Source organism: Gobius niger (genome assembly GCF_951799975.1).
Source record: "Gobius niger genome assembly, chromosome: 10".
Lineage (NCBI taxonomy): Eukaryota > Metazoa > Chordata > Actinopteri > Gobiiformes > Gobiidae > Gobius > Gobius niger.
In genome coordinates this window covers 4,145,360-4,160,780 of record NC_136861.1, presented here as the reverse complement: position 1 = coordinate 4,160,780, position 15,421 = coordinate 4,145,360, and the positions used below count along the sequence as shown (strand labels likewise).

Genomic DNA, 15,421 nt, shown 5'->3' with positions numbered 1-15,421 from the left:
ATCATGAGACTTCCCGCTCTACCCACTGCACCACTGACGCCTTTGTACACTCGAAGAGCTTTCCAGCAAGGATCCGCTCACCCATTCACACACTCATTCATACACTGATGTACGCAGACACTGGGGGCAAGGCAGGTGAAGTGTCTTGCCCAAGGACACAACGACAGTGTGTAATAACGACAGGATTCGAACCGTCATTCGTCCGGTCACAAGACCCGCTCTACTATCTGTGCCACTGTCAATACATTGAAGCAGAGCTCATGTTTGGCAGTGTCTGAGCAGGACAAGGCACCTGAAATCAGTCTGTGCATGAAGAAAGATTAACCAATGAGCTTACAGCAGCGGCCTCAAGACCCACCCCATGACTTACATTAAGAGAAGTGTTGTCCTGTGTAAAGCGTCTGCATTCTTCATGGAAGCAGCGCCACATATCCGTGATTAATAAATCCACTTTGCAGAAGTACTTCCAAACATGTTCGTTGTAACGTCCACGGTTTAGCTCGTCTGCTACAGTCTTTGAGGCGCGTCCATCCAACACAGACCAGTGTTTAACCAGTATGTAAATACAGACAAAGACACGCCCCTACTCCACGCTCCCAAATCTCCCTAAACAAGCCGGTTTGAACTTAAAAGTTTACACTTTTAAGTATACCAATACTGCAGCTTAAAGGAACAGGCCACCGTTTTTACACACTGATATGTTCTATGCAAAACTGGTCAAGATAGAAGCTACCAAGCTCTTCCACGTTTTCCCTATTTAAATATGGTTACGTGAAGTGTTCCACTACAAAGTATAATTACACAAAATTAAACAATGTGGATTTTCTAAGCGGATAAAAGGGGGGACTATATTGTAAGGCGTAATAATACCAGGAGTAGTTCGAAATCCGCGCAGTAATCTTCACTTTACTTCTTTGCCTCTTTTTTTATCAATTTTTCGCCACCTTTTTGTCAATGTTTTCTCACTTTTTTGTCACATTTCCATCATTGTTTTCGTCTCAGTTTTGTTGCTATTTTCACAGCTTTTTTCCAGAAGCTTTTGGACTGGGGTAAAGCCAAACTAGAGAAAAAGATGCTTGGTTCATTTTCTTTATTGTAAAAGGACCAAGGGCCGAACCTGACAATTTTAGCCAAAAGTAAAGCACCATTTTCTACAGTTGCCAGTGCTGTGCATCATTTATGACCTCATTTGGTGTTTCCTGTTTGGAAAGTTTGAAGTAATTGACAGAGTTTCTCACATTTTTACAGTACTTAACCCCCTGCCTTAAACAAGCACATCTTCTCCAGTTCAGCTTTACCTAAATCTAAAAGCTTCTCAACTGGAGCTTACAGCCTATAGGTGTAACGCCTCATTTAAAAGGCTGCAGTTGTGCATAAACCTTCTATCCGGCCTCCCCTAAACGGTTAATTGAAGCTGATGAACAGAAACGGCTGCAGTGGCTCAGAAATACATGAAGACTCATTTTCACACAGTCTTGTTCACTGATGAGGCCGTGTGACCCTGGATGGTCAGATCAATGGAGTAGTGGATGGTTGGTGAACGGCCACAATGTCCCAACAAGGCTGTGACGTCAGTAAGGAGGGGGCGGAGTCACGTTTTGGGCCAGAATCATGAGGAGAGAGAGAGCTGGTCGGCCCCTTTAGGCCCTTTTAGGCTCCCTGAAGGTGTAAAAATGACCTTTGAAAAATATGTGGAGTTTCTGACTGACCACTGTCTTCTATGCTACAAAAAGAAGAGCCGTGCTTTCCTGAACAAAATCCTCTTCATGCATGACAACGCACCATGTCATACTGTAAAGAAAACCTCACTGGCTGCTATGGGCATGAAAGGAGAGAATCTCATGATGTGGACCCCCTCCTCCCCCGTCCTCAACCCTATTGAGAACCTTTGGAGCCTCAACAAAAATAACTTCTATGAGGGTGGGAGGCAGTTTTCATCCAAACAGCAGCTCTGGGAGGCTATTCTAACATCCTGCAAAGAAATCCCAGCAGAAACTGTCCAAAAACTCACAATTTTAATGGATTTAAGAATTTTGAAGCTGCTCAAAGAAGGTCCTATGGTAAAATATAACTTGACCTGTTAATATTTTTTTGATTGAAATAGCTTTTGATTTCAGTAAGTATGACCTCCTAATGCTACAAATACAACAAATGACCATTTTCAGTTAATTACAAGCTTTAAAATGTATTGAAATGATTAACGATAATTTGGAACAGTGGATTTTGAGGTTTTTACTATATTTATTTTTGAAAAAAATACTGTTATCACTGGGAGATTTTTTCCACCACATTTAAATGATCCTCTACCAGCTAAAGACTTGAAAATGATGCTGACTCTCATTTGAGTTGACAATTTAGAAAATCAGAAAAAAATGTCATTTGCATAATCATTTGGAACGCAGTGTATAAGATTTCACAGCATTACACATCGCTTGTAACCCGAGTATCTGACCAGTAGCAGTACTTGGCTAAGTGACTTTTCCACACAGCCACAGAACCCAAAAGTAATGTGGTCAAAATGGAATCGATTTTCATTATCTTTGCACATTATGTGTTGAATTGAACACATCTGTAAACTTTTTTTTACGCCCACAGGCCTCAGTCCCGTCGTAGAGAGTGTGATTGGTGCATCTTCCATGGGGCGACTGCTCTACCGGCCCGTGGGAACCGGGGAGCAGAACATGATCCAAATGACCAACCCTGTTATTGCCACCACGTATTTGGACAAAACCCATCAGTGGGAAGCAGTGGGCGTGGGGAGACGAAGTGAGGCTCTCGACTACATTAGGACCGGTGAGTACCATCAGTACGTAGGACCACAAGAAATAATACACAGACGTACCTCTGCATCAGGCAAAGCCTAACCATGGATTTTAACTGAGGCTTGTGTATCCACCAGGTGTCCGACAGCAAATGCAATATGTTAAAAATGATGGATCCTTTGTTTTGTCGTCAAAAGCAAAAAGCAGTACATGGTAAAACATTTAAAACACTTATAATAAGCCGATGTGAAACTGAATGTGATCCTTTAGCTTTACGGTTTCCTCTCTCCCGTCAGGTTGACTGCCTATGTCGTCAAAGTCTTTTCCATGGCCAACAATGTGATTGCAGTCGACAACAATGTAATCTGTAACGCGGTGAGGTTTCTGGTCCTCAATACACAGCAGCCGGACGGCTCGTTCAGAGAGATTGGGCGGGTCTACCATACAGAGATAATTGTAAGTATCATCACCAGTGAAGCTCTACTTTACAAACGACTAAAGGCCAAATACATTTGATCTGTAGATAACATTAAAGTGAACAGTGTAATCGGAAATATGTATTATTTACATGGTTTAAGATGAAATCCACTCAGCAATATTATATTGTTAGTGAATTGTGTTTATATTATTACATTAAATGACATTACACAGTTTATTACACTATTTTTTAAACTCAACTGCTCAAATTGGCCAGTCAAATAAAGTCAATATAAACTCAGTGTTATTGTCACGCTCTGTACTGTTTTCTCTGTCCTATGAATATCTCTTTAGGGTGACGTCCAAGGCGTAGATTCTGATGCCTCGATGGCGGCGTTTTGTCTCATCGCGCTGCAGGAATCCCAACAAATATGCACCCCCCTTGTGAACGTACGTTTAGTCGTGTTCAGTGTTTCCCTCCTGTTCCGATACATGTTTGTAAATGAACTTCTTTTGCAGCGTTTAACCTACGCCATAGACAAGTCAGTGGCGTATCTGGAGAGGCGCCTGCCCAGTCTCACCAACCCTTATGCTGTCGCCATCACGTCATACGCTCTGGCCAATGCAAACAAGCTGAACATGCAGATTCTCTACAATTTTGCTGCCCCAGGTTCTGCACTTCTGTTTTATCTGTATGTTTGTTTTGCATTCAGGTTAAAGCGCAGATGACAGGTTTTTCATTATCGTTTAGTTTGGTGGCATAATGCTCGGAGTTAGTTATTAGTAATTTATTGAAATGAAATTACAAGTGAAATTATTACACACAACAATTACAAAATTAAAGCCGTGCGCGGCGATAAAGGCCCTCGCCTCTGGCGCACTCCTCCCTTGCGACCGTCCCCGCTCTTTCTCGCCCAAACCTCCTCTCGCCTCGGCCTCACACCCAGCCTGGACTCACTCTTGCGCCGGCGAGAAAAGTGAAAGCATTATTAAAGTGTCAAAGCCATATTTGAACTGGCAACCTCCTACACCAAAGACCAGCGCACTATCACTGAGCTGTAACTCCATGTTAATGTGGGCCTGATGTGGGCTACTCTTCTTTAAATTACCGGTTAGAAATTCGTTCCCAGTTCACCACTGGAGGAGAGTGATCAATTCAGGTCATGTGTCCCCCCATACATTTTTTTCAATTGTTTTCGACATTGTCCCCAGAGTTGCCTCAGTTGTTTCCCTACTATCCCACAATTTCAAACAGTCTTTAGTTTGCATATTCTGGAAGCGTTCTTTCCACATTTTTCAAGAGGGTGGGAACATAGGCGTTGATTCATGTTATATCCATTTGGTGGAGAGTCCAAAAAAACAAAAAAGTCAAGATCAGAATTGATCCAGCAATCTAACAGTTGGGAAACCAACACTCTAGCTATGATGCTACACAGAGGCAGCAAACACCAGCCAACCTGAAAACATGTCTTATGAAATGCCCCGCGCTCATGTGTTTTAAACTTGGTCAAGTGTGCAGCGGCCCTTGTAAAAGGAAAAAGCATTACAAAAGTGTGAAGGCTGAGACGACCACACTATCACTGAGCTATCAGTCCATACAAACAAATAAGGGCGAGGATTCTCTAAATTCACGGGCCGAAAATAGGTCCCAGCACCCCAGTGAAGGAGGGGGGTTATTTCCCTGTTTTTATTGAGGGTGGAACCATAGGCATGTTCTTCCCAGTAAGTGCAGAGTCCAAAATAAAAAAAAGTGTCAAGGCTGGGATCAATCCAGCAACCTTAAGGATGGGAACCCTACACTCTACCAATGAACCTACAAAGACTGAGTGAAAATGACAGCCGATTTTGCATTAATGTTATTAATGATTACAGTTTGGGCAATAATATATTGAATCATTTTGTAATTAGAGTGTATTTCCCTGGCCGGCCAAAGATTTGTTGAGGGTGGGCTCGGTCGATATGTGAAGCAATATTTTGGTGAAACCCATATAGCACGAGGAACACACAGAGAGGCGGACAGGAAACAGCCTAACTGAAGTTCCTGTGATTGTACAGTCCAGAAAAAGCTGAATTTGCAGCCAATAATGTCCAAATTAAAACTTCTTTCGCTGACAGAGGGTTAGTATAAGTCTGTACGAGTCTAAAACTGTGGCTTTTGTGAATAAAGGGGGGAATTTGGAAAATTGACGAATTTCAGGAGAAACTCTGACTGAGTCCAACATGCTGCCAGGCAAAGAACTCTGGCCATTTTCACGGAGGATGGGCGGGCCACTTACAAGCCACTTTAAAGGCATTTTTAGGTCGGGAATGTGCACGCGCGCCGGATTGGGTCCGTTCCAATCCGACAAAGTGTGAAAGATATGAGGCTTTGAAATTTGCTGAAAATGGCCTCTGTAATTGATGATTTTGAAAGCCACATGGGTTTGGGACATGTTGGCCAAAATTGGAGGCTTTCCATTGAAAACTCCGGGATCAGGGGCCAGAAGGAACGATTTTGAAGGTTTGAGGTTCGGGCCAAGATGGCCGACTTCCTGTAGCATTTAGGGCGGGGTCATAATATCATTTTTTACATGTCCTGACGTGGTCTCTGTCCCTGGCCAATTTCACTTTTGTACGATGATTTTTTTCTCGACCGGGCTCTCTTTGACTCAATGTAAACTGCCTGTTTGAGGGGGCGCCACTGAGCCAACTTTTATTATTTTCTCTCGTGGACCCCCCCCCCCCCCCAAATAAGAGCTTGCAGAGCACTACTGTCTGACCCCTTTTACTTGCATGTCGGTTCACGTTTGCTACGTGAATTCTTGCGTTTTCGTGCCCCGTTATTGATTTTAATTAGTCCCTCGCAGGACACTGCGTGTCCGTTGTTCGGGCCTAATAACTGAAGTGAGAAAAAAATATGAATAACTATACCTTTGCAATGTGTGTAATGTTAGTTCCCCTGCCCCGCTGCAAAAGTGCACTCTGTTTCTGTGTGTCATTGTCTATAGTTAAATATCTGGGCACCGGACTTATTTAGAAATGTGAAAATAGTTGGCACTTATATATAGACTGAGAGAGACAAAAGACACTTGCTTTGGGCAGGGCGGTCAACGAGGGCCAATAATAGCGGCTATATTGTATTATTCCTATTGATTTTGATCTTATATTTGTATGAAAATAAAGTATTTATGTTTCATTGGTGACACAATACAACTCTAACTCACTCATGATACAGTGGCACAATAGGACAGCAAAATATATTATGAGTGTCTAAAATAAATTATGTGCTCTTGAGACAATTATGCCACAATCGAATTAGCAACTTATACATTGTTTTAATAAATAATTACACATTTGAATACATGAGATTTTATGTTGTGTTGCAGTGTAATTAGTTAAAACGCATTAAATTACAGGGAATTACACGTGTTCGGTTCCAAATTTTCTAAGGCAACAGCAACACCAAACCTACGCCCTTGGCTGAAAGTTGCATTATATTAGTGTACATTAAAAAAAGGAAAATAAACATAGCCTAATTAATAATTCTAGTAAATATAGTGAATTTATTTTTATTATTCTATGTCCCGAAATGGCTCTTTGGATGTTAAAGGTTGCAGACCCCTGGTGTAAATTCTAAGAGTTTATGTGTGTGTTGACAGAGATGAATCACTGGAAGTCGCCAAAGGGGAACTTGATCTCACTGGAGACAACGGCTTATGCTCTTTTGGCTCTTGTCAAGAGTGAAGTGAGTCTTTTTTTTTTTAGTTAGTTATTTCTCTCTCTGATTTGAGCAGTTTTTGTTAATTCTACTCACCTGGTGCTGCAGCTGATTCAGATTCTTGTGGTCATAAACATTGCCTAATAACAGTGACGCATAATCATACTAAGACAGTTGATTTTGTGACTTTTGTGACAGTTTTTCGAGGAGGCTCGACCAGTTGTGAGATGGATCACGAAGCAGCAGAAAGTGGACGGCGGATATGGATCAACGCAGGTACAAAGTCATATTTTGACCAGCAAGCAAACATAAAAAGGAACAGACGGGGCAAATGGACACAAGATCCAAGTGTGAGGAAAAGTCTGAATGTAGTTTCCTCTTCTAAACCAAAAAGCCCCAAATTATATAAAAGCAGCATCTCTGCAACACGTTTCGTCCTGTCCCTCAAAGCAATTAGATCCTGCTCCTGATGAGTGCAGACCTGTCTCTGCTTGCTATTGCTGCTTGCCTCTTTATTCGCTTTTTAATCATTCTATTTTTGGCACATGTCACATGGATATGATTTTATTTTCTTCTAAGTGAGCCAAGACTTTTTAATCATTTGTATGCCTTTTTTACTACTCATCTGATGAACCAGTGATGACAGTCTTGTCAACATGGCTCAGGGAGTAACGCAAACATCTTCTTGTGAAAGCTGTCGGATGCATCAACAAGAAATGTTCATTACGGGACAAGATTCTCGCCTTAGAGACAGAAAAAGGACTTAATGACACGCTCCCTGTGGAACACGGTAAGAAGACTGGCAAAACTGATACTTGCAACCTAAAGCTAGACGATACCGTAACGTTCCCAAAACTAAACAGACAACTTGGTGCTCGGCCAAAGTAAAGACAACATGCTGGAAAAAATTAACCTGGAATAAAGTTAACAGATTTTCACCTCTCAGAAGATGAGCACAACAAACAGAGAAAATCAGAGAGAATCAAAACAGTCAAAGTCAAAACAAAGATGGACAGATAAACTGTGCCAAGCAACAAGGTCAAAGATATTCTGGTGCTTGGAGACGGAGCCATATCTAATATAAACAATGGCAGGATTACTACGAGTAGCTAACTGAGTGCCACAGTTTCTGACATCATAGATGTTCTAAACAAGGAAATCACAAGTAACCCTGGGATTAATAAACTTGTCCTACATGTTGGTGCTGTGGACATAAGAAAAAGAGTCTGAAGCCTGAAAGAAAAGTTCAATAAGCTTTTTGAGAGACTTGTCTGGATAAAGAGGCAGTACAAATTTTCATCAGTGGACCCATCCCAAACATCGACGGGAGAATAAACAAATTCTCCCGGCTGTTTCAGTTGACTCACAGACTTTGGACAGCCATGTATTCAAGAGGACTGTATTTCATAAAGAACTTTTAACTGTTCTGGCAAGGAAATGGCCCACATTTGAGCAGAGGTGGAGTGAGACGACTGACGGATAATCTCCTCCATGCTCTGCGAAATCAGAGGAGGCCTGAGTTACAAGAGAGAGCCGAGAGGAGCATGAGAAGAGCTCCTGGCTCACCAACAAAGGCTTCGCCTGCATCCCCAAAAGATACAGTCACAGCTGCGTCATCTGCACCTGCAGTAATGGACTCAGCCGCAGTTAAGGATTCCGCCACAGCAGCACCATCTGCACCTATGGACTCGGCCAAAGTTAAAGGAATAGGCCACCGTTTTTACACACTGAGATATGTTCTTACCTAACCTTCGCCGAGTTAATATATCCCCGTCTGGTCTTTGTCCGTGCGCTCTGTCTCTCAAACGGAGCACATACGCAGCCTCTCCCACATGTCATATAGCTCCAAAAAAGCTCACGATAGAAGCTACCAAGCTCTTCCACGTGTTGCCTATTTAAATAAAGTTACGTGAAGTGTTTTCATGCGAAGTATATTTACACAGAAATGTAGCATGTCGATTTTATTAGCAGATAAAAAGGGGCACTATATTGTGAGGCGTAATGATACGAGGAGCACAGCGTCCGCGCAGTAACTCCTAAAGACTTCCCCCGCACACTTCCGTCAATAGAAGCTGCGTGACTTGTAGAGAGCTCGCAGAGAACAGTTGAAGCGTGGATAACTTGTGAACAAGGCCTTTTAGGTGCATCGTGCCGGGCTGTGATAACAAGCAGAAAGTATATAGTGTAGTAATGTTTCACAGATTTCCAACTCACCCCGGACGACGACACAGGACTCGGGAGCTCCACCATGAGGTAGGAATGCGCAGCACTTTCCGAAAATATATTTTCTGCTTGTTGTAAAAGGCTCTGTACAAGTCACGCAGCTTCTATTGACGGAAGTGAGCGGGGAAGTCTTTAGGAGTTACTGCGCGGACGCTGTGCTCCTCGTATCATTACGCCTCACTATATAGTACCCCTTTTTATCTGCTTATAAAAACACTTCGCTTAACTTTATTTAAATAGGCAACACGTGGGAGAGCTTGGTAGCTCCTATCGTGAGCTTTTTTGGAGCTATAAGACATGTGGGAGAGGCTGCGTATGTGCTCCGTTTGCGTGACAGAGCGCACGGACAAAGACCAGACGGGTATATATTAACTGGTCTAAGGTTAGGTAAGAACATATCTCAGTATGTAAAAACGGTGGCCTATTCCTTTAAGGATTCAGCCACAGCAGCACCATCTGCGCCTATGGTCTCAGCCGCAGTTAAGGATTCAGCCACAGCCTCAGCACCACCTGCATCTATAGTAAACGATTCAGCCGAAAGAGCGCGTTCATCTACTCCACCACCAACCTGCTCCATCTACACCCTCCAGAACCTTTTCTGAATCGTTCCCATCCCCAGAGTCACCTATGGAATTTCCCAACAATTTTGAAAACTTGATAAACCAAGGGATTAAAATGACTCCCATCACTCCAGTCACGTCAAGAACAAGGCTTTCATCTACAAAGAAGAATCATGCCCCTCTCCCGCCTCCGCCTTTTTCACCAACCAAGGTCTCCCCAGCTCGGCCCCCACCACCGGTGCCCACAGCTGTTATCTCCAGCAGCTTCACTGATGCTGTCTAGGACATTAGGGGCTTCTGTGTTGCTACCATGCATAGCAAACTCACAACCAACCAGAGGTCCATAGAGGGTGTGTTCTTACAAGACAATTAGTACTGTCAAACAACATAGATTAGATAAGAGAGGGACAGTCAGACCGTCTAATCAAAGAAATCTAATCCATATCCCCTGCAAAAAGATTCCATCCACTCAAAACACAGATAGATCTCAAACATGCTGTACTCAATGTCAGATCGTTAAAAAACAAGTCCATTTTAATAAATAGTTTTATTTCCTCTTATAACCTAGATTTGGTAATGCATTTTTGATTGAGTGTAGTCCATCTCACTTCAATTTTGTGTCTGAAACACGCCAAAACCAGAGGGGTGGGGGTGTTTGTGCCATATTCAGGGACAATTTACTCCTACTCCTCCATCGTTTGAGTATGTGTCATTCAAAATGGAGATAAAACAATCTTCCATACTTTATATGACTATTTACAAACCACCACAAATTTGTTTTATTGAAGATTTTACTGAATTACTTTCATTTATATGCATTGATTTTGATTGTTTAGTAATTTCAGGTGATTTTAATGTGCATATGGATGTGACCAACGACAGGCATGCAAAAGAACTCAGAGCTGTCCTTGAAATGTTTGGTTTAACTCAGCCCGTGATTGAGGCAACTCACAACAAAGGCCACACTCTTCTAGTTATTACAAAAGGTTGACATGGCATGACCTGGCAGCTCGCTGTGGAGACGGACAAAAGGAGGGCGACATCTTGGCAGGAAAAGGGATGAACTGTGAAGGAACTACCTGCTCTTGAGAACTGAACTTATGCTGAGACCAAGAAAAAATAAAAAAGCAAATTTATTATAAATTGATGAACTAATACTGGAATAATTCTTTTCCTCCTGAGAGGAGATTGAAGCAGCTGGACCTCATATCTCTCCTACACCGTCAGCTTTCCCCACTCAAGGTCAAGTCACGGAGCTAAACCAGATACGGACTGACGCTTCTGCGACTATATTTACAAACATTCACTCACAACATTCATTTCAAGGACTATGCAAATAACTGCACACACATCCCCTCCCTAACCACGCCCCAAATCCCTCTGCGTCTGTGTTCACCACCTTTCTTCAACACCCACACCCCCGCCCTCCAGTCGACAGGCGGGCGCCCCTCCCCTACCCAACAAAAAATTCCAGCGCCTGCCCAGGTGTACTGTGTGTTTCCCATGTCTTGATGTTTTTATATATGTGCTTTGCCTTAACTTAACCTGATTGTAATTTCGCATATTTTCTTTTGTAAGGCGCATTGAGTTGCCTTGTGTACGAAATGCGCGGTATAAATAAAGTTGCCTTGCCTTGCCTTGACATACCCAATGCCATCGCCTAAAAGATAATCTTAAAGCCTAGATGCTTGTTGATACTGCATTTGAAAGATGAGACCCCCTGCATATAATAAGTTGCCAGAAGAACTCACAAACTTAGATTTTAGCACTTGAAATATGTAAAAAATGTGGGTTATTTTCACTTGGAAAACAATACCCCCAATTTCTAACTGCCAAAACCTGTGGTAAACTTCAATGTAATCATGTGCAATTCTCTACACTCAGTCTACACCTTGTGGACAACATCTGTGTAAAGTGGTTTGTCTCTGCACCAAAGGGTTTTGGTCTTTTAGTGTAAAATAGGCTTTTCGGCACAAACTGTGCCATATGAGTAGCATAAACCTGTGCTATAAAACGCAACTCAACGACCACACCCACATGAGACCAATATGTCATTCAACATGAAAACCATCATCTCAAAGCTGCCATACAAAATGAAAGAACTTCAGATATGTCGCATGACATCCAAGAAGAACAAAATCGCTCAAAAAATTTCTCCAACATTGTAATTTTGTTGAACGTCAGTTGAAAATCATTTCTGATCCCATAATTGGTGACATTCAAACTCAAAGTGTTGACTGACCACAGTTTAAAAAGGAAAGTGAACTAATAACAGATCTTTTACAGTTAATCATCCTAGCGGTCCATTACAAAATCTCATTCTTTAAGTTGTTATCCAGAGTTTACAAACCCGAAACATAATGAGAAGATTCATTTTGTTACGGAAGAGAGACTTTGCTTTTAACAAACAATGCATCAAACGCGTCATTTGTGACAATTGCCACCTGAATCATCCCACTATGCTTCATGTAAAGGTTTCAGTGGATAAATCCATCAACACTGATCTGCCTGAGCTCAATCCTGATGTCCATAGTACTTTCTCAACAGTTGAATCACAGAAAGCCCAAACCAGGACCAGTGAAACTGTCAAATTTTCAATCATTCCAGTTGATGTGAAAGTTTCTGCACAGAATAACATCTGTAAGACTGAAAAGACAGAAAATAATTTGCAAACAATGTCACCTCAACAAACGCAATCTACTTGACAGTTGATCTTTCAGTTTCCAGTTGTGATGGCAGTGAGTTCTATTCCGGTGGTGTATACTCAAAAAGACAATACCAGTGACAAAAGTGAATGTGGCTACCAAAGAGGTCAGAAAGAAACGGTCCTTCTTAAATCATGTGGATCTTCCAGAAATTGAGTCGTATGTTGAATTGCTAATCGGAATGAATGCTCCAAAGTTGTAAAGCGGATAAAAGGGGGGACTATATTGTAAGGCGTAATAATACCAGGAGTAGTTTGGCATCCGCACAGTTAAGTGAAGATTACTGCGCAGTAAAGTGAAGATTACTGCACGGATTTCGAACTACTCCTGGTATTATTACGCCTTACAATATAGTTTCCCCTTTTATCCGCTTAGAAAATCCATTGTTTAATTTTGTGTAATTATACTTTGTAGTGGAACACTTCACGTAACCATATTTAAATAGGGAAAACGTGGAAGAGCTTGGTAGCTTCTATCTTGACCAGTTTTGGAGCTATAGTGGAGAGGGAGAGGCTAAATGCTAACGCCTTCTGCGCTGTGTTTACGTGACTGAAGGCACGGGTGAAGATCAGACAGGTCCTAAAGAACTCGTCAAAGCTAAGGTAAGAACATATCTCAGTATGTAAAAACGGTGGACTATTCCTTTAAAATGTCATTAGGATGGAGTGTAAATGGTACATGTACGTGACATAAACATGTAAACCCAGAGCCGAAGGCAAATAGACACGCTCAGAACGATTGCCGGAATAGCGGTACCAAAAAGTGTCTGTCACAATGGAGGGGTGTCGGAATGACGGGTCGACCCTCTATGGCCCTCCACGCGGTTTACACTTCAAATAATAGTTGTTTTTCCACATCTTACAATAAGCACTTTTGTCTAAATAGTAAAATGACATTCAAATGTGTGGAACCACAGATCTTTTAAATGATCTTTACTTGTAATATTGTAACATCTCAAAGCGCCTCTTTCACCCCAGGCCACGATCATGGTGTACCAGGCTGTGTCCGAGTACTGGGCTGTGGCTAAAGAGCAACACTATGACCTGGATGTGAAGGTGATTGTCCCAGACCGCTTTTCTCCGTACAACTTCCGATTCACCCGAGACAACAGTTACACCACGAGAGCATCAAAGGTGACGTGCTCCAAACTCACTTTTCCTCTGATCATCTCCGCTTGTTCCTAATATTCTATGTGAATATGTTTACCTTCCTTTACAGACGTTTGAGATCAATAAAAATGTGAACGTTACAGCCCGCGGCACAGGAGAAGCTGCTCTGACCGTAAAGCACTTCTGTTTTTGACTTTCCTCAGTTTTAATATTCATGCATGTTCAATATTAAGGTTCATTTTATTTTACAGATGTTGACACAGTATTATGCAGTGCCCAGAGAACCTGTGAGCGACTGCACGAGGTTTAATCTCTCTGTGGAATTCTCTCTGGGTAATGTTGTTGGTCTTTGATTCATTCTTGACGCTTTTTAGAGATTCATGAAGATATACTTATATTTTGAATAATCAGGTAAAGTTGATGAGGTGCATGGGGACATTTACAACCTGAGCATGCAGTTTTTGTAAGTAAAAGGATATAAAAACTATTATTTTAACAATGCTTCGAGATGCCTGAAGATCAACAACTTGACCTTCACAGCTTCAAGGACGATCAAGAAGACTCAACTATGTCAATCTTGGATATTGCTTTGCCTACTGGCTTCATTCCTATGGCTGAAGACTTGAATGCTGTAAGAGCATTCACTGTTGCGTCAGATTTCTCTGCTCTTTTATGTAACTCATTTGTGAATGCCTGGTGTGATTGTAGTTGTCTGAGGGTCTTGCTGCTGTCATCGCCCACTGGGAATACAAGGACTTGACAGAGAAAGGCTCCATCATTATCTATCTGAGGAAGGTCTGTGATTATCTTTATTTGTGACTTTTTCCTCAACTTTGCTGACGGAACGTTTGGTCTTTCAACAGGTGGGCCACAATCATGATGAGGTGGTGACTTTTAGAATGAGACGGACGCATAAAGTGGGCGTTTTACAACCAGCCTCTGTGTCTCTATATGAATACAATGATGGTAAATCATGACTGTAGTATTTTCAATTGATACAGTTTTTCTTCAACTTAAAAGGCAAAAATGGAAGCCAGATAATATTTTGAAAATGTTCTTCCAGCAAAAAAGTGTGTGAAGTATTATCACCCTCAAAGGAAAGACGGCCAGTTTCTCTTGTGGCTCGGCACAGGGAGTGAATATGTGTGTGCTGAAGGTAACTTATCTGTACTGTGTAAACACTTGTTTAGAATCCTAAAATATTACAATTACAGTATTACACTGCCTGAAGTGTTGACTAATGTTCGTATACTATCTTATAGAGGATTGTATAATGCAGAAGAAGGGCAACATCAGCTCTCAGGAACGCATAGCCAAAGCCTGTGAATCTACACCAATCAGCACGATCAATTATGGTAAGTAAATGTGGTTCTGCAGTTAAACAAAGGCGGAGAAAATCACAGTTGAAAATGTGTCTCTTCAGTGTACCAAGCCGTACTGGAGGACGTTAAGAACGACTTGATCTTTGACACCTACACCATGAGAATTGAGAATGTCATCAAACAGGGTTGGTCGTTATCGAGTTTGAAATAGACAATAATAATAATTTCATTAATGTTGTGTTTTGTTTATTTTTTTCCTGTCTCTGTAGGAGCCTTTGATAAAAACGCTCAAGGTCAACTGCGTAAATTCCACAGTTCCTCACGCTGCAGAGAGAGTTTAAATCTACTCAACAGTACAGGATATCTTATTATGGGCACAGCCGAGGACACAGTTTCAGATGTAGCCTCTCAGTCGTAAGTGTATTCTGATGTGGATGTGCATCAAATTACACACTAATCATTGTGTAGTATGTGTAGGTTAAACTACCTTGGACTGGAACAACATATTTATTTTTATTTTTAGATTTGAATACTTCTTTGGAAAAAGAACCTGGATTGAGTTCTGGCCCAGAGGAGACGAGTGCCTTATGGAGGAACACAGATCAACCTGTTTAGGAATGGAAGCC

At 41.8% G+C, this 15,421-nt stretch overlaps 1 protein-coding gene and 1 long non-coding RNA gene across 2 annotated transcripts in view; both read left to right on the top strand.

Moving 5' to 3' along the window:
- The window catches only part of LOC306969169 (complement C3-like), a gene marked incomplete at both ends in the record, with an annotated part of 41,989 nt that extends 27,697 nt beyond the window's left edge, over window positions 1-14,292 (top strand). Inside the window, 12 exons of the mRNA XM_079564769.1 lie at window positions 2,596-2,806; window positions 3,059-3,218; window positions 3,534-3,629; window positions 3,699-3,849; window positions 6,818-6,903; window positions 7,075-7,152; window positions 13,342-13,497; window positions 13,583-13,645; window positions 13,725-13,806; window positions 13,885-13,936; window positions 14,014-14,104; window positions 14,182-14,292. Coding sequence (XP_079420895.1) covers window positions 2,596-2,806; window positions 3,059-3,218; window positions 3,534-3,629; window positions 3,699-3,849; window positions 6,818-6,903; window positions 7,075-7,152; window positions 13,342-13,497; window positions 13,583-13,645; window positions 13,725-13,806; window positions 13,885-13,936; window positions 14,014-14,104; window positions 14,182-14,292 — 1,337 coding nt within the window. The remainder of the gene's footprint in view (window positions 1-2,595; window positions 2,807-3,058; window positions 3,219-3,533; window positions 3,630-3,698; window positions 3,850-6,817; window positions 6,904-7,074; window positions 7,153-13,341; window positions 13,498-13,582; window positions 13,646-13,724; window positions 13,807-13,884; window positions 13,937-14,013; window positions 14,105-14,181) is intronic.
- A 466-nt stretch (window positions 14,293-14,758) lies between these two features.
- On the top strand, window positions 14,759-15,214 carry LOC306969051. Its single transcript, XR_013793293.1, has 3 exons — window positions 14,759-14,828; window positions 14,897-14,980; window positions 15,065-15,214. It is a non-coding gene; the product is annotated as an uncharacterized lncRNA (long non-coding RNA).
- The last annotated feature ends 207 nt before the right edge of the window (window positions 15,215-15,421 follow it).